The following is a 27,300-nucleotide window of genomic DNA, read 5'->3' as shown; positions in this document are numbered from 1 at the left end:
ACTTCAACTAAATGGTGTAGTGCTGAGGAATACACGTCTGGCAAGGTGGCAGGGGCCTTGAGAAGTGGGGACGCAGGATGCGGCGTAGAGTGCAGGTGATGAGAGGTGGAGCAGAGGCTGGTACCGGAGACCTCACGGCTATGAACAACTCAGGAATGGTCGGTTAAAGAAATGCAAGCTCGGCACTGGACAAAAACAGTTTTGGGGTGACAAAGCAGAGCACGAATATTTAACGTGCATAAAATGCACCTGTATTTAGGAAATCTGCACATATCGTGGACTTGCAGACCAATGGAGAGAAAGCAAGGTGAAAAAGCATGTTGTCAAGCATAAAAAACACACAAAGTGGACCCTAGAGTGAGGAAGAAGAAGTCACAAACATCAATATACCCCCTGCGAAGGATTCCAGATTTTGATGACTTCACCTAACATCCGCCACCAAACTGAAGTCACCAACCTCGGGGCCCAGAGGAGTGGTGAAAGGGTGAGCATGACCCCAGGGAAGGGGTAGAAATTGGGAAGTGTGTGTATAAAAATCTTAATTTAGTTAATTTAATACTACTATTACTTCTTCTGTAGAGAAATATTAATTTATTTCTTTTTTTCCGTAATAACTGGATCTGGACTAACGATGATTCTTCTATTAGCCTGTTTTCAATTACACTAACAATTAATTCTTGGCTTTATGTACAATGCGTTTGCTTTTTGCCCATAAATGAGATTCTGATCATAACGGAACACATGGCCCTTTGTAGCAGCAGCAGTGCGAAGCCACGTGGGACACCATGAGGCTTCTCCAGAGAGATCTGTGATCTCCAGCGGCACTAAGCAGCGATGCACAGGCAAGCGCACTGAGCTGCTGGCTAATGCGGACCCTGGGGTGCCCAGGGGCACTCGGCTCGCCCTAAAGCTGCTCCCCAGCAGCTGCTCACCGAAATGTGCCCACAGGGAAGAAGCATCCGAAGCAATCTGATCCCAGACCCTGGAGATGGGTTGCACAGTCAGCTGGATGGAACGAATGCGGATGCCCCCAGCCACCCACCCATCCCATTAAGCATCACAGAATCACAGAATCGTAGAATGCCCTCAGTTGGGAGGGACCCACAAGGATCTTTGAGCCCAGCTCCTGTCCCTGCACAGGACACCCCCAAAACTCACGCCCTGTCTCCACGGGGCTTGTCCAAGTGCTTCTCCAGAACCCTCTCCAGTAGCTTTGTACCCTCGATGTCCTGCGGCGCCCAACGCTGCCCACAGCGCTCGGGGTGAGGCCGCCCCGGCGCGGGGCAGAGCGGGGCAGTCACGAGGATATGGGCAACACTTCACTGAGAGGGAGGGCTTCCTCATTTTCTGCACTGTCACGCGTACAGGTACCCCCTGCAAGGGCAAGGGGCTGCACGCTCACGTGAGAGACCTTAACAGGCTTTCTGGAGAGATCGAGGGATCTGCGGAGCCGTGAACACGGTACCTCTGTGGGAAAAGGTCGCAGAAAATGTAATAAAAGGCTGAATCCATATGCACATGTGTAAGTCCGCCGTATGGGGAAAGGGAGTATGGCTCTTCTAACATGCAGGCAGGACTCCCCAACGTATTGCAAGTCCTCCAAAGGCTGGAAAGGATTCTGGCTGGGGCAGATCCAGCTGACAGAGTCTACCTGGATCCCCAAGGGCTCTGAGTAAGGTCCATACCAAAGAACATCAAATAAACAGCCATGAAATTGAAGTTCCACCCAGCACTGAATAATTGAATCATAAAATAAAGGTGCATGGCTATCCTTTACAGTGAACCCCTACAGGAATCTGTACTAGGATTTCTGCTTTTCAACAAATCTTCTCTGGGAAAGGGAGGGGAGAACAGCAAGGCAACCGAGTTTCTGATGATACTAAATTACTCCAGGAACAGGAGGACCAGCTGCAAAAATCTGCGGAAGACTCTGATAAGACTGAGTCACTGAACAATAAAACAACAGATTAAAAAAAAAAGGCAGTTGAAACAAACATACAGTGATGCACTTTGGGAAAAAACCAGAACACTTCAGATAGAAAATGACAGGCTGGCGGCTAACAATCATCTCTCAGGAACAAGCTGTCACAGTTGTGATAGTGATACGACAACACAGTTCAGCGATCGGCAGTTCCAAAACCAAAATAGATAATAGAAATCCCTAGGCAAGGACCAGAAAACAAGGCCAGGACAGCCTTGTGCATCTGAAACACTGCTGCAATCCTGATGCCTCAGGGAGCAAAACACTTGTCATGGGAAATGAGGGAGCAGACCGTGGCTCCGGTTGGAGAGAGGCAGCAGAAGGAAGATACGACAGAGGTGGCAAAGGCTCAAAGATGGGGGGCGGGGGGAGATCTGCTCATTGTCACTTCCAATATGAGAGCTAGAAGCACGAGAAATTAAAACAGCATGCGTCTGGTTCATAATGAACACACAGAGGTCATTATTCATGCAGCGTGTCATCAGACTGTGGAAATCACAAAGCAGGGTCTCCTAGAGCCTGAAGTGTTCATGAATTAAATTTAGGAAGATGAGCTCCTTAGGCAAGCGGGTTCATCACCAAAACGTCAGTGATGTGACTGAAGAAAAGAGCAAAACAGCCCCAAGCCCTGTGCTGCTCCAGGAGGAAGACCCTGCCCCTTTGCCCCCAGCTCTTAGCTTCCGTTATTGTCCTCAGGCTTTTGCAACAAGGTGCGCTGCGTCCCCTCACCAGCTCGCATTTCGTTTTTGTGCTGGGAGTTATTATTCCTCTGTCCGAGACAACAGCACTTACTCCTGCATGCCATTTTTTTGTGATGAGCATTAGCCCTTTCGTACTTATTCTTGGTGCACTGCAGAATCCTGGACGTGTCCCTCCTTGGCTTTTCTGTCTCGGGCAATGGTGCAAACCAAAAGCGCCTGGTGTAAGGCAAGTAGAGGGGAAAGGGCCAAGGTTGATAAAAGACCTGCCTTTTGAGAAAAATACTAGACTGTTTCCCAGGCGAGAGGGTGTTGCTTGTAAAAAAGGCTGGACAAGCTGTTTGTCACCAAAACAACTGCTTCTAAGGTAACAAATGCTGGCAGAAGTTAAACCTCGTTAAACACATTAGAAGGTACTGCCAAGTGCCAGCACCTGTGTTAGAAGGCTTTCCTATTAAAGCTGACCCCAGGAAGTTGCTCTGCTGAGGGTATTTAAGGTGTTACAGAGGGTTTGGAGGCTATCTGGGCTGGTAAGGTCGGTTGTTTCGTTTGGGGTTTTTGTTGTTGGTTTTATGTATAGTTCTGATGCAAGTTAGCTACTTCCTAGTCCTCAGGTTTATGTGTCTACTTTCTTAGTTCTGTAATTGCTGCCTTCTGTGTTGTTTCATGTTATCTTAATGCTGTAAATAGTCAGTCTTGCTCCTGTTTTGCAAAAATGCTTCTTAAAAGGAGATTGTGTAATACCCTTAAGCTTTGTTGGTAAGGAATGTGGGGGAGTACTGCAGTGTACTTGGTTGATTTGGTGGGGGGTGTCTTGTTGCTTGGGGGTTGGTTTTTTCTTTTAGTAAATTGCTCTAAAAGGCAAGTCAGCCTCTAGGCGGGCAGAGAAGGCTAAGGCATTATTATGTGAAAAGTCTTCTATTGCTTAAGTCGGGTCTCCTTTGGTGACCTCAGCTCTGGGTCTCCAAAGCCCAGGTGCAGCTAAACCAAAGAAAATACTGTTCTCTCTTAGCATACTCCTGAAAACAAGGTGGGCATCCTGAAGCTCATGGTCCACACCAGATATCAGTGTGCTAGTGCACTTAACTGCCTCCTCTGAACCACTCCCCAAAGAGACCCCTCAGCGAGCAGTGTCGAGGCGTGGGAGGTGACAGCTCTGCGCTGAAACAGCGGGGCACCTTAATGCAAAAGGACCCCAATTTGAAGGGGTCTTACGCAGCATCCTCTTTGTGATCGGGGGGTTTGAGGTTAACTCTTGAACAGCCCAAGCGCGAAAAGGGCCGTTTGTCCCCGCAGTGTTGGCCGAAGGACAGCACGTAGCTGGCCTCACAGCGCTGCCTGGGGAGGCTGCCCTTGCGTCCTTGGGGCTGCGGGTGGCTGATGGTCTGTCCTTGGGAGTGCTGGCCCTCGCAGCACCTTGTTTGCAAAACTCCTCCCATGCTGTTCCCTCCCCGTACAGCTCTGTAACTTCCCAGTTGCCCTGCTCTGGCTGTCGGGATGGGGCAGGTGCTGCTTGTGCTCTTGGCCGCCTCCACGGCGATGCCGGCGCAGGATCCGTTGCTGAACATCTGTATGGATGCCAAACACCACAAAACCAAGCCCGGCCCAGAGGGGATGCTGCATGACCAGGTATGCCTGCTGATGTGTTGGTGGGATTGCCTGGGTCCCCCCGTGCCGCCCTCTCCAGTGGGGGGGTGGGCCCGTCCCCTCTCCAGTAGGGGAGGGGAGTGGGGGGGGGGGCGTTCCCCCTCTCCAGTGGGGGGGGGGGGGGGGCGCCGTCCCCTCTCCAGTAGGGAAGGGGAGTGGGGGGGGGGGGGGCGCCGTCCCCTCTCCAGTAGGGGAGGGGAGTGGGGGGGGGGGCCGTCCCCTCTCCAGTAGGGGAGGGGAGTGGGGGGGTGGGGCCGTCCCCTCTCCAGTAGGGGAGGGGAGTGGGGGGGGCCGTTCCTTCCCCAGTGGGGGCGGGGAGTGGGGGGGGCCGTTCCTTCCCCACTGGGGGCGGGGGTGTCGTGTTCGTCCCCCCCTCCCCGGGCATCCCTCCCCAGTGGGGGCGGGGGTGTCGTGTTCGTCCCCCCCTCCCCGGGCATCCCTCCCCAGTGGGGGCGGGGGTGTCGTGTCCGTCCCCCCCAGTGCCTCCCTCTCCAGTGGGGGAGGGGGTGTCCCGTCCCCGTCCCCGTCCCCCCCCGTGCCTCCCTCTCCAGTGGGGGAGGGGGTGTCCCGTCCCCGTCCCCGTCCCCCCCCGTGCCTCCCTCTCCAGTGGCGGAGGGGGTGTCCCCCCCCCCCCCCCCCCCGTGCCTCCCTCTCCAGTGGGGGAGGGGGTATCCCGTCCCCCCGTCCCCCCCCCCCCCGTGCCTCCCTCTCCAGATGATACGGGCTCGTGTGTGCTTTGGGCTTAGCATCCACTGGCCTGGGGAAGAAAGCCTGTGCTGGGCACAGGCCTGTTTGTTCGCTGACTTATTCTAGCAAATGGCTAGGGCAGATACAGCGCTGTGAGGACTTCTGCCAGCTCAGCGTCACCCCTCTTTAACCAGGAAGCCTCCCCTTCCCAAAGCTTATGTACCCCAGGTCAGAACAAGGTGAAGGATGGCAAGGAAGGGCACTTCTATCTGCTCCCCCTCTGTGTTACTCTTCTTGCTAACCGAAGGGCTCTGCTCCTGGGCACTTGGTGGAGATGGGGCTAAGAGCAAACTAGGATGCAAGAGAAGGGAGTTTGTTTCTATTCCTCGGGCTGGCATGAAATTCCTGGTGAGGATCTGACCCTCAGACTGTTATTCCCGCTCTTCCTCCATCCCCACCTTGCTGCAGCCCTGAACTCTTCACTCCACAGTGCCCAAGGGTTTGCTGGAGGAGAGAAAAATCCTCTTGCTGCTGAAGGTTTTTCACTGTGGGCTACGCAGGGAGCTGGCACCTGCAGCATCCTCGGGCTCCCTTGAGCTGCCATCTGCCCTCCCTGACCAGCCTGTCTCTTGCTCTGCTGTAGTGTGCTCCCTGGAAGGACAACGCCTGCTGCACAGCCAACACCAGTTCAGAAGCCCACAAGGACCAATCCAACCTGTACAACTTCAACTGGAACCACTGTGGGCTGATGCCACCCAAGTGCAAGCGCCACTTCATCCAGGACACGTGCTTGTATGAGTGCTCACCCAACTTGGGGCCCTGGATTGACCAGGTGGGATCAGATCTGCTGTGATTAAGGCAACAGGGCTTGTGCTGGCTGTGTGATGTGTTCTGTGCTGGTCCCCCGTATCGTATACTCCTGGCATGTATGGGAAAGTGCTTTCCAGGGACACTGCAAACTTTCCTGCTGGGTGGAAAGATTCAGAGGACTCTGCTAGCCTCTGCTTAGGCAGTCAGACAGGCTGATGCTTGTTGTCAAGGCATGCCTCTGCTGGGGCTGAAACTCCTCAGAGTCAGCTCTGGAGCCCAGTGGAAGGGGCCGGGGGGAACGTGGGATGCGGCAGATCCTGCCCCTTAGCTTGCAAGGGCTGTCACCAGCACGCACGGTCCTGTTCTCTTGCAGGTTGACAGCAGCTGGCGTCGGGAGAGGATTCTTCATGTGCCGCTCTGCAAAGAGGACTGTGAGGAGTGGTGGGAGGATTGCAAGGACTATGTCACGTGCAAAGAGAACTGGCACAAGGGCTGGAACTGGGCAACAGGTCAGTGGGCTCTGTGGAGCAAGCCTCCCCTCACCCCTGCAGGGAAGCCCCTGGCGGTGCCATTGCTGCCTGCCTGGTGGCCAAGACCCCTAATTGCACTTCCCTGTCTGTGGGGTTGCCACCACCCATCAGCAAAGACGCAGTGACGGGCTGTGGGCAGGTGGCCTGCTCCTCACAGGTGAAAGGACAGAAATGTGCTAGCTCATGTTGTTTTCTGGTGCTGCCTGTCTTCAGGAACAAACCGCTGTCCTTGGGGCTCCATGTGCAGACCCTTCAGCCACGTCTTCCCCCGTCCGAAAGACCTATGTGAGAAAATCTGGTCTAACTCCTACAAATACACGACAGAGCACCGTGGCAGTGGACGCTGCATCCAGATGTGGTTTGACCCTGCCCAGGGAAACCCCAATGTGGTTGTGGCAAAGTACTATGCCTGGAAAAAGAGATCTTCCCCTGCTTGGATGGAAAACACGACTCCTGAGGCTGACAAAGCTGAGTGTGCTCTGCCATGGCCTGTCCTGGTCCTGGTGCCTCTGGCCCTTGTGGTGCTCGCTGAGGGCTGTAGATCTCGTGGATGGGGGTCCCTGTGACTGCTCCCTGAAGGGACGTGGCTTGGACTGCTCCAGCTGCCCTACAAGACAACCTAGAATAGGTAACTTAAGCCTGTCTGTTCAAACTGGTCAAGCATCCCAGTAAGTGTTCTGTGTGAGTTGTTAGACCTTGATACCTGCCTCTACTTTCAGCTGCTGACAAAGGCAGTTATTTCCTTGCCGTCCTAGGAAGGGCAATACTGTGTGTCTTTGCTCTGATGTAGGAGCTCCTTCACATCTGTCCCCACCTCATGGCTGTGTGTGGGGTTGGCAGTGCTTGTTCAAGGTCCTTGGCTGAGCTCTGGTGTCTGGACTTTCAGATTGCTCTGACTCCCTGAAGGGTTGGGGTGATAATAAAATACTCCTCTGAATCAGCCTTGTTGTACTTCAGTACGTATTGAGGGGGTAGAACAAAGCTGCTGGTCTGGGGTGGGTGTGGGGATCTGTACATGTAGGACTCTGCCTGAGGGGTAGGAAAGATATAGACTCCTGGGTAGCTGTATATCTCCTGGGTCCTGATGGCTCCTTAGCTGCTCTGCCCCATTCTGGACGCTGCATCCAGATGTGGTTTGACCCTGCCCAGGGAAACCCCAATGTGGTTGTGGCAAAGTACTATGCTGGAGGAGGCCCAGCGTTGCCTGCATATCCACACTGGTGCTCCTGCAGCAGACCACAGACAGCCAGGAGAAGCACCTGTAATGTCTCCTCTCTAGTCACAGCCACTTCTCTGCTTTTTCCTCCTCCCTCTGAGCCAGGCCCCTCAAAGCTGGGTGCAGGAGCAGGCTGACCTTCTGTGCATGGATTGCTGGAGCTAAATTGCTGCTGCAGCCTGGTGCAAGTGGCACCTGCCCGCCCAGCCAGCAGGTGACTGAGGAGCATCTTAGCAGAGCTGCCCTTGTCCTGCTGTCCAGAGACTGCCTATGGAAAACTCCTGCTCCTTCGCTCCAGCTGTGCGGTTCAGGTTGACTGGCACAGCCTTCCTCCTCCTGCCTATGACCTGCTTTTGGCTCTCTGCTGCTTCAAAACTTTCCCTTCCCTTGGGAGCAATAGTTCACAGCCTCCCATGTGAGACTTGCAGATGTCGTGGGTAGCTGTGCAAAGGCTTACTGCTCTGCATATCTTTCTTCCTCAGAAGTGAAAATAAGCCTTTAGCAAAACTTCAACTTTTGAAAAGAATGGCAAAGGGGAGAGCGGTAGGGAAATGCACAGGGCTGCTCAGATTAGGCAAAGTCCACAGCTGTCCAGTCTGCAGAGATTTATAGTACTTCAAATCCTTTAAGGAGTCTTTAGATCAAAGCACCTATTCCCAGAACTTTTTCTGGTTTATTGGATTTCTGAAATGCTCCTAATGATACAGCCTCTAGTGTAGCTGTTACTTATTCCTTGCCTTTATACAAAACACAGAAGTGCTTTTTTTCTTTCCCTTTCTAACCTCAATGTGTTGCCTGCAAAAGCTGAAGCTATCCTAGGACTGACCCCGGCTTAAAGTCAAAAATGTTTTCTAGCCCGTATGTGGGGCATGGGCCTGCCCTGCCTGACCCAGCTAGGAATGGGGAGGAGGAAGCACATGGAGCTGACTCCTGTGACAGCAATCTCCATAAAGGACAAAAATAAAACACCTCTAAAGGCAAGGCTGCTTAAGTTTAAGGAAAGTCCCATTCAGGCAGCTCACACTGTCCACAGGCTTGTCTGTGCAGCTTCTGGTCAGATCTACCGTGGTGTCTAAATAATGCTCAGGTATTTGTCTTGTAGAAGCATATTGGTAACCTGTTCAGGGCTGGTGTGATGTCCTCCTGTCCCATGCTGATGTGAAAACCCTGCCTGCAGGCCTGTCCCTGGACGGACACCTGACCTCGCTGTTTCCACCACTGTCAGTTTTATCCTTCGAAAGTTACTCTGGGATTAGCTGCAAGTGATACTGCAGCCAGCATCTCCTCTTTATGAGAAACTCCTAGTTGTAGACACTTGCTCCCTGGCCACTTCATTGGTCCTGTTGGTACTGTTCCTGTGCTTGGCAAGGGTAGGATAATTTTGCCTATTGCAAGCTACTGCCTGAGACCTGGGCAAACTGGGCTGCAGCTACAGTTAGTTCCTCCATCCCTCGCCTCTTGCTGGAGGAGGATTGTGTTGCTAAGGCTGCTAACAGCAGCATAATTGTTCTTGCTTCCCAGGATAGGCTCTGCCCTCAAATTCTTTCTGTGGGGGAGAGAGGGGACCTTTGTTTAAAACACCCTGTAGCGATGTAATGCAGCGTCTCCGTGTTACAGTATGAATTACGGAGCTCTGGCTTGCAAACCCTTGGTGTTAATACTGACTGGCATTGCTGGCATGGAAGATGGTTGCAGCTTGTGCTCTATCCCATTTTCTTCTGCTTATCTTCTGTTACCTGCAGGGAGCTGCACAACCCTGTTTGTCACCAGGACTGACTTATGCCTCTGTGAGCCCCTGTATCAATTCCGAGCTGTGCTGCCATCACCAGTTTGGGTTTGTCTCTGAAATACCAACAGTAATGAGGCTTTTGTGGTTTGATGCCGGGCAGGCTAGTCCTGATGCTTGGTTTGCTCAATCTTTTTTTTTAATTCATTCCTCCTCCTTTGTGGAGTCCTCTGTGCTTCCAGCCATGACCTCTGATTGCTATGCAGCCACCTACTACCTGCTGAGCTGCTACTCTGTGCTCACCGGTGCCAGGATAGACAGGGTCAGGCTGGTGTCCTGGGCTGGTCCAGGTGTCTCATCAAGCATTCCTCCACTTCTGGAATTAAGGTTATCATTACTGTCTGCATCAGCACCTGATCAAGCTGGTGTTAATATGCATTGCATTCAATAACTAGTATGGTTTTGCTGTAGCTGTTCTCCTGAGTTTTGATCTCATGCTGATCTTCATGCCATATATTGCTGGGGCCATTCTGAGCATCACATCCCAGAGGGAGCACCTCAAGGCTTTGAAAAACTGCTTGTCCCCTATCCTAGCAGTCCTGATCCTGGTTGTCTTGTCCATGGCCCACTGGTATGGCAAGCATGCTTCTCCTCTCATTCAAGTAATCATGGACGATGTCTATCTGCTGGTCCGTCCCCCCCATCTCCCCTCTCCTGATGCTGAACCCCTTCATCTACAGCAGCAAAACTAAACAGATCCACAGGATCTGCCTCTCAGAGGCAGCTCTGCCTCAGACAGAGCCAGCAACTTCTGACCAAGGGAGGGGATGGGAAGACTGCAGGCTAGAGACAGCTCATCTCTGTCATTGCTTTAGCATTTCCTTGCATGGGGGATATTTTGGATGGGGACTTCCTGAGTTATGTGGTATCTGTTGGGCTACAGTGATTTGTTGTGTCTGGTTAGCAGAGTCAACTACTCATTGTTCTCACTTGAGCTGGGACCATTTGTTGCATGCTATACAAAAAATTTTGCTTTATGAAGCTATTCTACAAAAAGGCATCCTGAAGAGGCTGATTAGATCAGCTGCCTGTCTCTTATCACAGTCTAAATTCATCTGCTCAGCCCTGAGTTGAGCTAAAATACTAAATGTTTTGCTTGTGCTATTCCATGTATTTGTTTGTAGTAGATTTTGACTCTGCAATCATTTGTGCATTAATCCTAGCCTGCTAAATATCACTCCTCACTCGTTATTTCAATGATATTGTTTTCAAAGAAAATCTCTTGAAGTGCAGAAATGGACATAACTGAGGAGAATTTTAGAAGTGGCAAAAATACCCAGCTTAAAGATTTAGCTCCTTAACTATTGGAGCAGTCACCACCTCCAGCTGCAAGTCTAGATATGCTCCTTTTCTCTGCAAAGCAAACGCTGATGGCTGAGTCTGCCGTAGGGAAGCACTGACCTTACATTGCTCATGATACCTTCAAACCCCAGGCTGGCCCTGCATCACTTCACTCTCTTTATCCACCCTCTTCGCTGTTTACCATCCCACTGGGGTGAGCCAGGCTGAGGAGCTGCTGTGAGCAGCTGGGAGTATCACTGAGGGCTGCCTGTTAGGAGCTGTGTTGCAGGAGATGCTGTGTGGCTGGGGGGGGGAGGTGGTGGCTCTTCAGTGAAGAGCTCCTGTAATCTCTGCTCCAGATCACCAGCTCATTGATTTCACCTTTGTAGCCCTGTTCTGGGGCCTGTGCACCTCACCTCACTTCATGCTCTCCTTGCACGAGCCATCACTTAACTGGAGCTAGCAGTGGCTCCTCTCCCCCTGACCAGTCCAACAGCTCTCGGACCGTGCAGGGGCCAAGGGGTTCTGCTGTCCCTGCACAGATCTCATCAGGGTTCGCTGTGGCTGACGGCATCTTTCAGCTGAAATGGTGCACGGAATAGTTTGGCCGTTTCTTTAGTTTCACGGCCACCAGCCTCCCCCTGGCTCTGGCCCAGGCTGCGTGCTCGGGCTTGGGATGCACACCCTACAAGGTGCACCTCCACGCAGTGGATAACATCCACGTTCTTTCTGTATCACCAAGGGCTGAGATGAATTAGGGTAATGGAATGGGATGTTTCCTTTGCTACTATGCATGAATTTGCACCACCCTGGATACTGTGGGCATGCTGGGCTGGCAATTCCCAACCTCTCTGAAAACATCCTGGGCAATGTTACTGTGTGGATTGGAGCTTACTGGGATCAGGAAGGAGTTCATCTGTGGTGTGGGGCTCCATAATCACACTGCAGAGGAGTGGGGCTTACTCCACAGCCCTCGAGGGACTTATTGGAAGAGCCTGTAAGTACCTCCAGGTCTGCTCAGGCAGCAGATCCTTCGCTGGCAGCTCCCTGCCGGTGCCTCCAGCAGGGATCTGCCTTCCTCACAGGAGCAAGGCACCAGGATCATAAAGCCAAAGAATCCAGTAGGTTGGCAAGGGAGGTCTGTGGGTCTGTGGTCCAACACCCTGCTCAAACCACAGGGCCCTGGAGAGAGATATTTAACACATCTTCAACAACATCTCTGATTTTTCCAGCACTTTACACCTGAGAAGGAGAACCCAAAAGGAGCTGCTTTATAGATGTCTTCTGTGTATGACCTTACCTTAATGTAACTGAATGCCCATCAGCTGGGCTCTCCAGGACCTGAAGTTTGTGGCATCTGGTCCATGTCCCTATTTGACATGTGTTCTTTCAGCTTTGGCTTCACATTTGTCACATTTACATGTTTGCTATGTCCTCTTACACTTGCTACTTTGATTTCTTTATTTCTTTTTCACTGCTGGCCATCTCTGGTACATCGTGTCTCTCAAAAAGTCCACCTCCACCGCAGTCACATTTATCCTTATGGGGATCTGAGGGCTGGAAACTGTCGGCATCTGGCTCTCTTCCCTTCACCTTCATTTGTGTTGTGTCGCTTCTGGGGAACAGGACAATCCTGTCCGTTACCAGCACTGATCCGAGCCTCCATGTACTGCTTCCTTTCCATGCTGGCTGCCACCAGTTTGGGTTTGCCTCTGTCTACAATGCCAACGGTGGTGAGGGTGTTCTGGTTTGACGCCAGGCAGGTTAGTCTTTGTATTTGTCTTGCTCAATCTATTTTTAACTCATTTGTACTCATTCTTGGAGTCCTCGGTGCTTCTGTCCATGGCCTTTGATCGTTATGTGGCCGTCTGCTACCCACAGAAATACTCCTTGATCCTCACCGGTGCCAGGACAGGCAGGACTGGGCTGGCTGCCCGTGCAGGTGCGCCTTACCAACTGTTCCCCCATCTATGGTATTAAAAGCGTTGCCCTTCTGCCAGTCCCATGCCCATGCCTGCTGTCTGCATCAGGACCTGATCAAGCTGGTGTGTGCAGTCATCATGTTCAATAATTGGTGTGGCTTCGCTTTAACCAGTCTCTTCCTGATGTTAGGTTTCCTCCTCATCTTTGCATCCTATAATTCCTGGGGCCGTTCTGAGCACCACACCCCAGAGGGAGCATCTCAAGCTTTGAACAATGGCCTGTCTCGTATCCTGGCAGTCCTGATCCTGTACATGCCTATGGCTGGTCTGCCCATGGCTCACCGGTACAGCCAGCATGCTTCTCCTCTCATTCATGTGTTCATGGCCAACGTCCACCCGCTGGTCCTTCCCATGCTGAACCCCATCATCGACAGCATGAAAACTAAACAGATCCCCAGGGACATCCTCAGGGTCCTCTTGCCTGGGTGTCCCTGTATGAGGCAGGGCAGGTGACAGCTGTGGGATGAGGCCTGGTACCATGGGCCAAGTCAACCTCTTAAATACATCTTCCCACTGCACATCCTCTGGATGAAAACACTTCCTATGCTATTGATACCCTGCAGTTCATTAGGGGCTCTGCTGACTGATTCCACGTGCAGGGACAGCTGATGACGTCTGCTCAAGGGACCCCCCCGAAAGGCCAGACCGAGATCAGAGGGACAGTAACAAGGTGGGGAAAACTAGGCAGGCTCATTCCTCTGCATCTACTGCTCCTAAGACCATCAGAGGTGAATGGTTCAGCCCTTGTCCCTGTTTGGAAACTAGAGCAATTCATTAGAAGAAACTCTCCAGGACTATGCAAATTCCTGGATTATTACCCAAATGGATATAGGATCTTTGTGGGGTGCCCGCAGGAGAATCTGAGGATTGAACAAGAGAACTATGAAGCTGTACAGGACTTATCATGGGATGTTTAGTGGAGGGCTGACGAAAGGAATAGTTGGGAGTTATTAAATTATTATTAAAGGAATGTGTGTGTTTGCAGGTGCGTGCAATCCACTAGCAAACTTCTGCCAAAGCAGGGAGAGTGAGGGGTTTGGGGTCTGAGGTGTGGATTGGAGGGACCAGGGGTTCGGGTGTCAGATTTAGGGGAGACTGAGGGTTGGCAGCAGCTTCCAGGGATACCCACTGTAGTGGGGGTCCTGAGCTACTGTCTGTAGAAACAGGTCTGAGCAATTTGTGCTGTCCGTGTGGGTCCACCACGTTGGGGCACCCTGAACACAGCCCCCAAACAGGCTCTGAAAATCCCAGCCTGGAAAATCCCTGAGCCAGCCGTCAGGCTCGAGCTGGGCGGTGTTGTGGCAGTGAACTCGGATGAAAAGGAGAAAAAAAAAAAATAGAAGAGCCCCATTCAAGGCAGTAAGGCCTTGTCTCAGAGGGGAGCCAGGCAGCAAGCAGGTGTCAGGATGAGGTGGACGGGGTTCAGGAAAACGGGGGCTGCTTTTGCACATTGACTCCTTTGGAAATGCCAAGGTATTTAGGGAAATGCCAGTGCAGCAGAGATGTCAAAGAAGGGTTTGCCGAGGGCGAGGGGAAGATGGAAGGGCAGCGAGCATGTCCGCAGCAGCCTGAGCAGTGTGGGTGGGTGTCTGGGGCGGGGGGGGGGGGCAGCACTGCCAGTGCCCCCCGGGCATCCTCCTGCAGTGGTGCTGTGCCGTGGGAGCCGAGTGCGGCAGGCGACGTCCCTCCTGCCTCCGACTGCAGATGCTTCTCCATCCGCCTGGGAGAGCCCAAGTGCCACAGGCTGGGGCAGATCTGGAAAAACCTGGCTCTGCGGGTGGTTTTCTGGGGTGTGGAAGGAGAAGGTCAGTGAACCCGGCTGTGTTGGCGGTTGTGCTTTGGTTTGTGCAGCTTTCTGAAAGGACAGGAGGATGACTGGAGACCTTGCAGGATGACAAGGTCTGAGGGTTGAGTCTTTTCAGCGTCTTTTCCCAGACCTGGTTGTTTTTCATCCCAGAACTGGTGGGTTTAGCGCAGGTGGAAGCTGCTCGCACAGGTTGTCCAGGGAAGTGTGAACAGACTGAGGAATGTTGTGGCTGAAAAGGAGAAGGCGGCTGGCCTGCAAAAGACTGCTGTGACCCAGGTCACTGGACAAACGATGTTTGTGAGGGGTGAGGATGAGGCGGCAGCACGGCGGGGATGATGTGCGCAGTCTCGGGCAGGCTGTGCCCCACAGGGATCACCAGGAGCCTTGGTGGCAGCCAGGACTGCGGCGTGCCAGAGCAGGAGGGGATGGAGAGCCAGAGGTGGGCAGCTGCAAGTAGAGAGGGAGAATTTGGTAACAAGGTGAGGAGAAACTGGTCTCAGCCCAGTCCCGAAATACCTTTCACCCCGATGCGATACTTCACTTTAGTCCAGGGCTTACAGCTTTGCCCAGACAAGAGCTCCACAGGCATGTACAGGAATATTAAATTTCCCATGGTAATTATTTCAAGGAAAGAAGCAGTGCCACTGAACAGGACTACAACTTTTTAAAGATCTTTATTCTGTAGGGGTTTTATTTGCTCTTTTTGTTTGCTTGTTTGGTTTTTGTAGTTGGAAGCACTAGACTTCAGTGAAGTGGACTTGGTAAAACTGACATATCTCATGAGGAAAATATCTAGAATAATATTTTTCAGGAAGCTATGCAGTTCATTAAAGACGTAATTTAAAAAAAGCTTATTTTTTTTCAAACCCCATCTGTAGAACAAATAAGGAAGAGGGCACTAAAAATCATCATGCATAAATCACCACCTTTGCACGAGAAAAAAAAAACATAAGCTTTTGAGCTTGGTCAAACTAGTAATGATTTACAGAAAGAAATAGTAAGAGCATATAAAGAAACAGAAAGGAAGGGAAAGGCAAAAAGCAATCTGCATTTAGTTAGACACAGCTTAATGTAAGATTGTTTTGTTATTCAATTGCTAGGGAAGCATATTGAATGATGAACAATATGAACGGGCATGGCATTTATTGTTTTTTTAAAATTATAAATTATTTTTCCCTAAAGTAGTCTACATCAGCAGCAAAGTAATATATCAGGGGGAAAAAAAGTTAAAAAGTTAAGAAAACAGATGGCTTTAAATTACGAGGGCAGCATAAGGGCAGGGTGATGCTCCCTTTAGAGTACTTAAAGAGCGGGCAGGAGCAGACCAAAGGTGGGTGGCAGATCTCTTTGAGACTGAACGGAAGAGAAGTAAGAAAGAAAACCAGACTGGAAGAAGGTAACCCTAGGGCCTGACTTCAGAAACGTAGAAAAGGGTAAAGATGCAATAGGGAATTAGAAACCAGTCAGGTTAACATTTATTTCCTGAAAAATACTGAAACAGACAAACCAAATATTTATAGAGCACGCCTGCCATATCAGGGAAGTAAGTAGCAGCAACCGTGAATTTCTTAGGAACAAATTGTGACAAAGCAACTTAATTTTTCCTTTAGATGGGGTAGCATGCCTTGCTGACAGGGAAGAAACAGAAAATTAAATCTGCCTTGACTGTAATTATGCTTTTGACACATTTCACATAATGTGTTCAGAAACGAGAAAGGGGAGAATGATCTAAGTGAAACTACCACAAAGTGAAGGCAAAATTCATTGGAAAAAAGACTTTTTGAAAGAAATGCTATCAATTATTCATTGTCAAAGATGAAGCAAACAGGGATTTGAAAGAAGCTGTCTTCTTTCTGACGTTATTCACTTTTTTCATCAATGAGCTTTTAGGAAAACAGAGGTTTCTTTGGGTCTGAATGTCATCGTTGTCATGTCATTTTGGGTACATAGATCTGATCTTCCGTATAAGATCAGGCCTTTAATCAGTGTATTCCATATGAATGTACCAAACTGACATCTTTATTATTATTCTGCCTGACTATTTAACATTTTTGGTGTAACTCCAGCATCCTTCTGGTGATTGGACAGGGAGACTGCTTATTAATTAATCTGTGAGAACAAGGCAGAAGGGCTGAAAGTACAATGAGGAGAAGGCTGAAATTAAGAACTATCCTGACATGCTGGATGTGAAACTAGAAATGCAGTTCACACCGTCGGGCTGGTAGGAATGGGAGGATTTATGTCAGTAAATGTTAGTATCCAAGTGGTTAGTCTGGCAGTAATATTAATCTATAGGGGTTTTTATATTATTTTTTCAAAATAGAAATAGAGTAGGCAGCACCTCTACAGCAAAGCTTCGGGAAGTACCAGAGAAGACAAGGCAAACGTTAGTCAACGAAGTCACAGTTTGCTAAAATAAACAAGAGAATAAAACCTGAAGTGAAGACTATGTCGGAAAGTATCAGTAGGAGGGTCGTATCCAGGGCACGCAGAGAAACCTTCCCATTCTCAGCACCAAACCCACGGGGGAGCACCTTCTGTAAAGGAACACAAAGACCTGTCAGCAAAAGGAGAGCAACGAAATAATCGAAAGCCCACAGGATATGAAGCACGAGGACCCCTTGCATGCATGAGATTTTCTGGAGACGTATGGAGGTGCCATCCAGGAATGTTAGAACAGGTTTACTAAAAAACCTTCTGGGTTGGTTTGGGTAAGCTGTTGTCTTTCAGGGTAGCAGATGGCCTACAATCTTGTAGTCCATCCTGAGGTTCCTTCTACTCCTACTTTTCATGTTTCCATCAAAAATTTCTCATTAAATGTAGGTTTTCTAACACTGTCCCATGCACCTCATTTGTTGTAAGCCTATTTTGATATTCCTTATCTGCATATAGGATAGGATCTTCTGCCTAGTGATAAGTTGATCTTCACTAAGCAGCGATATGGGGGTTTGAACTCCTTGGTATTATTTCAGTAATAATAAATACTTGGATCTTGGTAGAGCCCCACCATCACTCTTAGCCTTCCTCTGTTTTCGTCAGCAAATCGCATAGGCAGTTTAGATTTCTCAGCTATCAAACATAAAGGTGTATTTGCTTGTTTTTCTTGAACATGCTGGACTTAAGCCAGACTTTGTGCCTCTTGAGTTTCTCATCCAGGCTCAGTCTGAGGACCTGACTGACTTTAAGCAGAAATATTATTACAGTAATATTGTGTTATCACTGCATGCACAGTTTCCTGTCAGAAACCCCCGTACAGACAGGATTTCCCCCTCTGACCACTCTCTGTGTGAAGCCATGAGGACTCCTAAAAGCACAAATGATAAAGCAGAGAGGGGTGGTAGCTAAGTGTGATCGGAGGCTGTTGTTCACATCAGCACGCTGTGTAGAAAGAAGGCTCTTCTGCAAGCTTCATCTTCCAACCACATCCTTTGGGCTAATAAAATAAATTGTCTCTCTTCTGAAACAAAAGGCAGGGTCAGCCAGCTAGCATCTGATAAACCCACATTTTTCAGAAAAATGCGTCAGTAATAGTGGTGGTTTGCTGGAGGTAAAATGTCCCAGCATTAAAGCCATTAGCTTTTAAAAAAAATTATACGTGACCATTTTCTAATACTGAATCCATTGCTCCCAATAGCAAAACTGTGTCCTTCTGATGAATGAATATGAAATAATTACTGATGTGGAAGCTATCCTTTTCTAACGGGTGAGTCACCTTGATCCGATGACTGTCAGTGTCAGGGGCACTGCAGAGGTTAGCAATAAATGTCCTTGAGGCCCCATAAGGGTTTATTTCCCAGAATTTGGGGTAATTATGAGATAATTGGATAATATTTCACATCATGCTGACCACTCAGACATAGATCATCCTTCAGCTGGATATGTCACTGTACCTGCAAGGAGGGGCAAAAACAGCAGTTAAGCATTGAATTTGAAAGTGGTCAAAAACAGGTTTTCTATACCCAAGGAAGAGCTTCATAAAACTCCCCCCACTATTTTAGACATGGCCTTACTATCCAATATTTCTTCTGTTTTCTCTTCAGATTGGTTTGCTTCAGCACTGCCTGTTTTTTGACAGATATAGCATGCAGGAGGAAAAATTCTCCCTCACTTGTGTCAAATAGCACTAGCAGCCCCCACTCTGGCTGTCAGAGCAAATTAGATGGAGCACTCAGGTTATGGAATATGGCCCAAATCTTAGTATCCCATATGCAAAACAACAGGCATTCGCTCCTCCAGGAGGAGCAATACGCTCTGTGACTACCTAATTCAGTTTGGGTCACAGAACAACCTTGAAGAGTATGAACTACAGCCCAGCAACAGTGATGGTCTTGATTTCCAAAATGGGAACGCAGTTGAAAGAAAAGCCTGGGAACAACGTGAACGTGCCCTGGTTTTGAGATTTCCACACACCCCCCTTATGCCAGGTACCGTCTGGGATTTTCCTGGGGGCGTCCCTAGCCCTGGACACTGAGAGCCCAACTCTGCCGTGCTCCACTTCCCAGGTTCCGCCTTTCAGAGCGGCTCTTCCGCTGGGTTGCACTGGGGAACTACTTACCCAGTCACAGCTGAATGCACCTGGGGCAGATGGTAAACATCACCGATTTGAACAGGCTGAAAACAGGAACGATCGCGTTCATGGTGCATAGATCCACGGGCGCCTATTAACTGTGCTTGGGATGAAGCTTGTGAGGCTTCTGCATCATAGGGTGGAGGTGCTGTACCCTCATTTTTCTGCCAATAAATCATGCTAGAAATAACAATCAGAGCGCAAAATGGAAAAAAAGGTTTTGGGAGAAACTCACTTGTTTGGGGCCAAATGCCATAAGATCTAGTTGCATATAGTCACCTTCCTTATCCAGTGGAGAGTCAGACGCTGCCAGGAGCTTACCTGGTCTGTGCTGTGCATCTTGGGATGGAACAAACAATCCCTCAGCGATGCTTATTTCTCCCCGACAACTATAACGGAGGCAGTTAGCCCCGTGCCAGAAGAGTGATGTTGTTGATGCTGTGTTTTTACCAGACAGATGTCCTCTATGCTAAAGAATGCCTATGTAAGATGCTAATATCCTCCCTCTCTTGGTGAGATGGTAGCAGTTTAAGGTGAAAAAGTTCCTAAGCATAACAGCTACCCAAAAGAGCAACTCTGGACTGAGACATTCCAACCCCCCCCATCGCTGCAGCAGGCACAGACCTACTCGGCATCTCAGCTGCTCAAAGGGGTGCCCGGCAGAAACCCCATTCTGACCACTGGCAGCCTGCAAGCCACTGAGTCGACCTCTGCTCCTTCAGCTCGAAGATGTGTCTGTCACTGTGCCTGCACGTCCATGCCTGCACATGCACTCAGGCCCAGCCAAGGCTGTCCGTGCAGCCTGGAAGACACCTCGGCTCAGCCAAAATCCCCAGCATCTGGGCAGCTGAGCTGCTGACCAAGCCCTGTGCAGATCTCCTCTAGATGTCCTCCAGCTGCAGCTTAGGCACCCAGGGCACTTCTTGGGCACCACAGGTGGGTTTCTGTAATCTGCGGCTGTTTCTATACCCAGTGACAGGGACCCTGAGGAGGCTCAGCACCTCCTCCAGCACCCAGCCAGTCCTCAGCCTCCTGCTGCATACCTGATGCGGAGGGCGGCCGGGGGAGCAAAGGGAAGCTCCGCACGGCCGCTCGCAGGACACAAGGCGAGCAGATGAGAGCTCCCTGCTCCATGTTGTGCCACAGATGTCGCGCAAGCGTGCGCGCAGGACATCAGCGGCACAGAGCACGTGCCCTGCGAGGATGTAGGTCTGCAGGTGTGCTTACAGCACTGCAGCTTAGCACAGGCATGGCTGAACAGCCTTCCAGCTAGCATTTGGCATTTTGTGGCAGCACGGAGGTCACTGCAGGCAGGGAGTGTCTCCGGAGAAGCTGGGAGCACTCAGGCAGTCAGCGGTGGTGAGCTAGGTTTTGTCAAGGCTAGACTTGCCATAGTACCCAAACTGCCTGATTTCTTCCACCTGTGCTGTGCAGAAGTGGCTCTCAGACAGAAAGACACATGAACCAAGGGTGAGAAGGCTCAGGGGAATGGGAATCTGATTTTGTTATCTAGTTCCAGTCATAAGGTTCACTCATTCCTCTGCATAAGGGACAAGATGTTTTTTCATGCAAAGCATCACGCTAAACTCAAATGCTTCTCTCGTTCACCTTGCTGCGACTTCCAAACCCCAGCAGCCACATTAATTTAACGCTGTGTTTATACCTGTGTGTTTATACCCGCCTGGGAGGGATTTCGGTGGGTGAGTTTGCTTCCCTGGCATTTCCAGTGTAATGAGAGTCCCAGGTCGGAGGCCAAAAAGCAGTTTTCTTTGGAGTCCACATAAAAAGGTGTGCGTTCTGCAGTGGTGGTATTTAACCACTGGAATAAGTTAGTGAAAGCATTAGGAACATGCTGAATTCTCCAGCTTTTGAGGTTTTCAGAATTTGACTGAATAACTTTTTGGAAGATGCTTTGGAGAAAAGCAAGCTGCTGGGTCCAATACAGTGTGTATCAGTGGTCAGAGAGAGCATACAGGGTAATGACCGTTCTAGAAAGGTTTCTGATATACACTAAATGTAGTTTCTCCCTATTTCCATATATGACCATAAGCCAAGGTCCACTGAAAAACAATATTGAAAGTGTCTTTGTATGCGACTCCAGGGCTTATGTGTGGCTGTTAACAATGAAGGGAATGGTCAAAGAAATATTTCAGGAATAGTACATTAAGGGTTTGTTAACAGTATGTTAAGGAGTAACGTTTTAAGTATTCTCAGCAATTTCTCTGATATCTGATTGGTTTTCATCGCAGAGATGATGGGGCTTAGTGCAGGTAGAAGTTGCATGCACAAGAAAATGTAACAGGCTGAGGAACATCGTGCCGAAACCAGGGCTGGAGACGATCAGCCTGGAGGGGATGGTGTACATGAAACAGCACATCCTCTCAATGTGCTCGGACAGAAAACAGCGAGCTTGCAGGACTCTCGCTCTGACCCACAGCTCAATTTCCATGGTCCTGTGTAGCCTTCAACAGACTTTATTGCCCGCAGCAGGGAGTCACTAGCACCTGTTGAGCATGTCTCAGGTGCCACCGAGCTGCAGCACTGCTGCCAGACTGCTGCTGCCCATCACCTGCGGTCTGCCGCACGGGAACGCAGGGCAGGCGGATCCTGCAGGCTGCTTCGCTGTCTGACCCCCGTGCGGCTGCAGTCAGCCCCTTTTGTACCCCATCCCTTTGATTTCCCCCTCCCCAATGCCCCTCTTCCCACCTTTGGCCCTTCCCGAGGGTTCCTTTGTCAGTTTTGCACAGTCCCACGGGATCCTCAGACAGCCTAAATGCTCTCATCCAACACTTCCCACTTGTTACCAGCTACAAAAGCCAGGCTGATGCTCTCCAAAGCTGAACTCAAGTTTCATAATGGCCTATCAACTAGTGGCTGGCAGAGTTTTGGTCTTTGCTGTTGTTGCCATCACCTATCAGGTTTGTTCCTCTGTGTGTTTTGTGTCTTTCCCCGTTCCTTACTCTTCCCTTTGAGCTGCAAAGGTCTTGATCTGACCACCTCAATGAAGCAGATGCTCTCACTTTCCACGTCCCCGTGCAGGGACGAGAAGGATTTTGGGAAGAGGCAACAAAGACCTCCTAAAATAATTTCCATGCAAGGAAGAGCTGGGTGAACCAGGACGCTCCAGTCTGGAAGGGCAATAACTGAAGGGGTGGGGAAGGGCTCTGTTAAATCCTGAGTGACTTGAAGGGGACATTCAGGTGTAATTGCTTGCTGTCTCTTTTAATACAAGAACTAAGACTCATTAAATAAAATAGCAGGTGGCAAATTTAAAACCAATTACAGGAGGTGTTTTTCACTCAACAGGATTAAGCTTTGGAACATTTTGTCAGAGTGAACTGCAAACGCCAAAAGTCTGCAGGGGCTCAACTGAGCAGTAAGACAAATCCACAGGAAAAAAAAAAAAAGGAATATTCAACACAAAACACTGTTCTTGGTTCAGGAAGTGCCAGAACCTCAGATTGATAGAGTTTAGCAGAAATATGACCCCCCCGTGTGCTTGCCATGTACTTATTCCTTTCCTGAACACTGCCCCAGTCACAGCATCAGCCGGCCGGACCTTTGAGCTCTCCCCAACAAGCACAGAGCTTCCTCAGGGGCTGTTCATCTGCCCGAGGAGCCGCAGACCATTCTGCAACCACACCGCCTCCCATCTCAAACCGAGGACAGTGAGAGAGAAGTTGCCTGGAACCTGGAGGGGGAGTCCGGCTCCATGGAGCATCACTGAGTGTATGGCAAGGAGAGTCAGGCTAGGCGAGCCCATGGAGTTTGAAAAGTGGGAGTTGTTTTTTGCTGTCACCTCACCCTGGACAGCCATGGTGAAACAGCCTCCTTGCTGCTGCAGCCTCTCACCTTGCAGGGAGGAGTTTTGCACCAGGAGCTGCTCATCTGTGGTGATCCCAGTGACACAAAGGCACTCAGACCCTGTAAGGCATCCTTTAAAATGCTATTTATTAGAGATAACACTGTAAAGAAAGAGAGCACAGCACAGGTAATCTTACATCCTTTCTGATGCTGGGAACCCCCACTTGTGCAGGGTGGAATGGGTCTCTGGTCAGCATGCAGCACATCGCGCAGCACTCATCCAAGAAAGGGTTACCCCATTTTGGTCAGTTGAGTTATTATAAGAAAATCTGTTCCCATAACCAGAGCTTCAGCAAAGAGACCTTGACACAGGAGGAGGAAAGGGCAAGCAAGGTGGTGGGGACTGTGGGACCACAGAAGACCACGTTGCATTTCCTATCCTTCCCATTACAACTGACACTTTCTCCCCCTGTGAATGCACTAGAGGAAGAACCTTTGCAATAAGAGCCAAAGAAAGCAGGATCCATGGGCAAGCTTGTGACAGCCTGAGAGAGGACTAGCCAAGATCTGGATGACTTTTCACAGTGCATTTTGCAGACAGTTCACCCAGAATATCTTCTCCAGCAGAGGTGTGACCAAGTGCTGGGTCACTGCATGTAAGAACATAGGGTGACTGCTGTCCTTGGAGGGTCCAACTACCACCATGTAAAACCAGTGTGGGCATGGGCTTCTTTCAAATGAGCACTGGAGAGATGCTACAGAGTGGGTATGACACAAAATGGGGGAAGGAGATTAAGGGTGCCTGGATTACTGCTACCCACACCACAGCACATCTCTGCTTGGCAGCAAAGAGGAGACACGTAACATCTGTGAGCAACAATAGCACTTGTGCAGCTGGCGTGCAGCTGATCGGAGCAAATAAATACACCAGTCTCATCTGGCCACAACACACGAATGAACTGGAAATGCCATGCAACTCTAAGAGCAGGTGGGGCTAGTCATAGCTCTGCCCACCCCAGGCTTCGGATCCCAACCCCCAGCAGGCTGTGAGCCTGGTGCTTGGCATCGCCCAGCAGACCGCAGCAATGCTTCCATGCATGCACAGGCTAAGACAGAGCTCAGGACACTTAGTTCTTATTCAGACCCAATGCTATCCTGTGTTGCATGAGTGCAACACAGAGAAGGAGGTTCCTCTAGTGTGTGTCTGTACAGCTCCTTGCATGGGACTTGATCCCCAATGCTTGTGGACTGAACTAGGATTTGACTCTGATTCCCTGTTGTTTGCTCTCCTGAGTACCTTTATTCAGCATCACTGGGGGCTTTCAGAGACCTTGGAAGTGGTTGTATGTGGACTCGGTGAGTCTGGCTTGGGCTTTCTCACCACAGTCAAAACTGAGCCTCGGCCACAGCAGCATTTGCTAAGTTTCCAAAAGGCAAAGGGCAGGAAGGTTGCCATGAGGTTTCATACCTCAGGTGGCACTTGGAGAGCCTGATCTTGATGCTTAGAGGTTTCCCTTTATGGTATGCAAAGGCAAAGTAAGGAAATAGTGTTTAAACCCTTCTCTCTGTTTTAATTAATATGTTGATTCATGTGGGGTTTTTTTCCTAGTTGCAGGAGAGTTAGAAAATATTAGCTCTAGAAAGGATCACTGTGATGATTTGTTCTGACATCCTGCATCACACTTCCAGAAGAATATTTCATAACCAATTCACTCAACAAGCCCATCGTATGGGCTTTAAGCAAAGCATACATCTCAGAAGTATTTCTGTTCTTAGCCTTACTGTTCTAGAAGATGAATAATTTGTCATCTGTCCTTTTTTATTTTCAGATTTGCAAACTAGCAGTGTCTCGTTTCATCCAATTTCTGTTCAACTTCAGTTTCCAGTCACTGGGTCATGTGCTTGTGGGTTATACTGAAGAGCCATCGCTGTCAACCACGCACCGACTGCTGGACAATTTTTAGATCAATTCAGCTTTTCTTTTGCCAATCACATAGTCTAAACTAAATAAGTCCTTCAGTAAGAGACTTGTTTCCCCAGCGAATAAAAAAAAACTCTCTCTTTTGATATGGACTAGATGATCATTGAAGGTCCCTTCCGACTGAAATAGTCTATTCTATTCTATATGACTCTGCAAGGTTTGATCTTACATAACGTTCATTGTCAACCACCTTCCTGAAGTTTCTTGACCTCCATTTCCCTGGAAAGAGGTCTCATTTGTAGCAGTGACTTTGCTGTCATGCAGGGATTCCAGGGTTTCCATTCAGGAGAGATTAAGTGGCAAGCATTGCGTCTCCGGTTCCCCAGCACACACAGGCAATGGCTGCCTTGTCCAGGCTATTCCGCATGTCGTACGTGTCGACTCTGCCTTGCCACAAGATTTATTCCTGCAGCCCTCTTTCTCTGAAAGCTCTTTCTCTCTGCTGACACCTCAGGTGAAATTTGCATTAAATTTATATTTCAAAATTTTTCAAGACATTGTTCAATTCTTATCTATTGGGTGAAAAATTACAGGTTTTGCTGGATAACAATTTATATTTACCAGGAAAAAAATTAAAACATCTTCTGTACTGTAATCCACCTTCCCAAGACAAAATCTGGATTACAGGGGGTGCAAAAGTTGAACTGCTGGATGTGAACTAATTGTGATTTATGACTTTAAACCAGTAGTATTGAAAAACAAACATTGCCGTTGGGAACTCCTGAAATATTGAGGTAGATGATAAATTTCAAAACTCTTTGATGCTTTTTTCTAAATTTTCCTCTCCTTCATGAATATTTTATCCCATAGTCATCAATGAAGCAGAAAAAATAATCAGCAGCACATTCATTAACCACTTCTATGAACCTGGGTAATTAATGAAATTTGTACCATCTGCATATATAAGTATGCGTACGACTGCTTTCTGGTTTGTGGGCATTACACTTATTTTTGGAGGATTTTTTTTTTTTTTTTCAGTGTAGTTGCCCCTTGGTCCACATGTGGTTGTCAACAGCTCCAACTCCTCCTGTTACACGTTCATCCTGGCAGGCGCCCTGGGGCTGGAGGCTACCCACGTCTGGCTCTCCATCCCTTTCACTTACACGTATGTTGTGTCCCTCGCGAGGAACGGCACGATTCCGTCATCGGGACCGACCCGAGAGCCTTGGTGACCCCATGTACCGATTCCTGTCCATGCTGGCATTCACCAGTTTGGGTTTGTCTCTGCCTACACGCTAGCTGTGATGAGTGTCTTCTGGGTCAACTACAGGGAGATCAGTTTTGATGCCTGTTTTGCTCAGCTTTACTTTGTTCATTCCTTCTCCTTCATGGAGTCCTCGGTGCTTCTGGCCACGGCCTGTGACCGTTGTGTGGCCATCTTCTACCTGCCGAGATACTCCTCCAGCCTCACCATTGCCAGGGTAGCCAAGATTGGGCTGGCTGCTCTGTGCAGCTGCCTCTTAGAAGTGCTGCCCTCTCTCCTCTTGCTGATAAGTCTGCCCTTCTGCCAGTCCCATGTGCTCTCCCACGCCTACTGCCTGCATCGGGACCTGACCAAGCCGTTATGTGCAGACATCATATTTAATAGCGTGTATGGGTTAGCTGCGGTCATCCTCATAGTGGTACCAAACCCATGGCTCAAAGTTTTGCCATACATTACGATTTGTAAGACAATCGAGAATCACATCCCAGAGGGAGCGTCTCAAGTCTTTGAGCAACTGCCCGTCCCGTATCCTGGCAGTCCTGATCCTGTACATCCCCATGATTCACCCATCCATGGTTCACCATTTTGGCAAGCATGCTACCCCTCTCATTCATGTCCTCCTGGCCAACATCTACCTGCTAGTTCCCCTCATGCTGAACCCCATCACCTACAGCATAAAAACCAAACAGCTCTGCAGGGGCATCCTCAAGGTCCTCATGCCAAGGAAGAGCTTCTCCCCATGGCACCACAGCACATGAAGTACCTTTGCTAACTGCTCACCATAAACTAGTGGGATGAACTCATTGTGCTGTGTACGCCATTGTTACTAATTGAATGTATACTTCTGGGTGAAGACAGAAGCAAGTAATATGGAAATTAATTTAAATAATTGTCCATGCTCCTTTATTCTGTGATTTATCACAGAGTTTTCTCTACTCTGTAAGGTGTGTTATATTTCCACGGCCCACTGAAGGAGTTCATGCTCCTGAAAAACTTAAATATGCAAGACACTCTTTCTCTTGCCCACTGAGGTTGTAACGTATCTTGCTCAAGTATTTCTAATGAGTACTGTAATGAAATAATTAATTACAGTCTAGGAAATAATTCAACATGTGATTAAACCTATGTGATCAGTCACATTGTCTGCATTCATCAAGTAAGAAGCCATTCTGTCACCAGTTATGAAGCCATCAGGAACCAAATGAAGCACAAGCCTAAACTCCTTTGTATCCTACCTAAATGTGGGTGACTGCAAGAATGGATGAATATTTGCTCACTTGTTTTTCACAGATGCTCAAGTCTACCTTGGGGAGTGTAGT

General features: G+C 49.3%; 2 protein-coding genes and 1 pseudogene across 2 annotated transcripts; all 3 read left to right on the top strand.

The window, feature by feature from the left end:
- Positions 1 to 4,148: 4,148 nt before the first annotated feature.
- Positions 4,149 to 7,290, top strand: LOC142059678 (folate receptor gamma-like). Its single transcript, XM_075098623.1, has 4 exons — positions 4,149 to 4,308; positions 5,657 to 5,845; positions 6,197 to 6,332; positions 6,567 to 7,290. The coding sequence occupies exons 1-4, from the start codon at positions 4,177 to 4,179 to the stop codon at positions 6,917 to 6,919; spliced, it is 810 nt and encodes a 269-aa protein (XP_074954724.1). The 5' UTR covers positions 4,149 to 4,176; the 3' UTR covers positions 6,920 to 7,290.
- A 2,249-nt stretch (positions 7,291 to 9,539) lies between these two features.
- On the top strand, positions 9,540 to 13,071 carry LOC142052004 (olfactory receptor 51Q1-like; annotated as a pseudogene).
- Positions 13,072 to 14,757: 1,686 nt separating this feature from the next.
- LOC142052003 (olfactory receptor 51Q1-like) lies at positions 14,758 to 26,739 on the top strand. The gene is given in 5 exon segments (XM_075081862.1): positions 14,758 to 14,904; positions 25,761 to 25,924; positions 25,926 to 26,011; positions 26,014 to 26,458; positions 26,460 to 26,739. Coding segments are annotated over 5 exon segments (1,122 nt in total).
- The last annotated feature ends 561 nt before the right edge of the window (positions 26,740 to 27,300 follow it).

This window comes from Phalacrocorax aristotelis, chromosome 1 (genome assembly GCF_949628215.1).
Source record: "Phalacrocorax aristotelis chromosome 1, bGulAri2.1, whole genome shotgun sequence".
Taxonomy (NCBI): domain Eukaryota; kingdom Metazoa; phylum Chordata; class Aves; order Suliformes; family Phalacrocoracidae; genus Phalacrocorax; species Phalacrocorax aristotelis.
Note: the sequence above shows the minus strand (reverse complement) of the source record. Positions and strands in the feature narration are given on the sequence as shown.

Coding starts and splice junctions, on each gene's coding strand:
- LOC142059678 (XM_075098623.1), top strand. CDS start 4,177: ATGGGGCAGGTGCTGCTTGTGCTCTTGGCCGCCTCCACGGCGATGCCG. Junction 4,309..5,656: donor AGGGGATGCTGCATGACCAG/GTATGCCTGCTG, acceptor GCTCTGCTGTAG/TGTGCTCCCTGGAAGGACAA. Junction 5,846..6,196: donor TGGGGCCCTGGATTGACCAG/GTGGGATCAGAT, acceptor GTTCTCTTGCAG/GTTGACAGCAGCTGGCGTCG.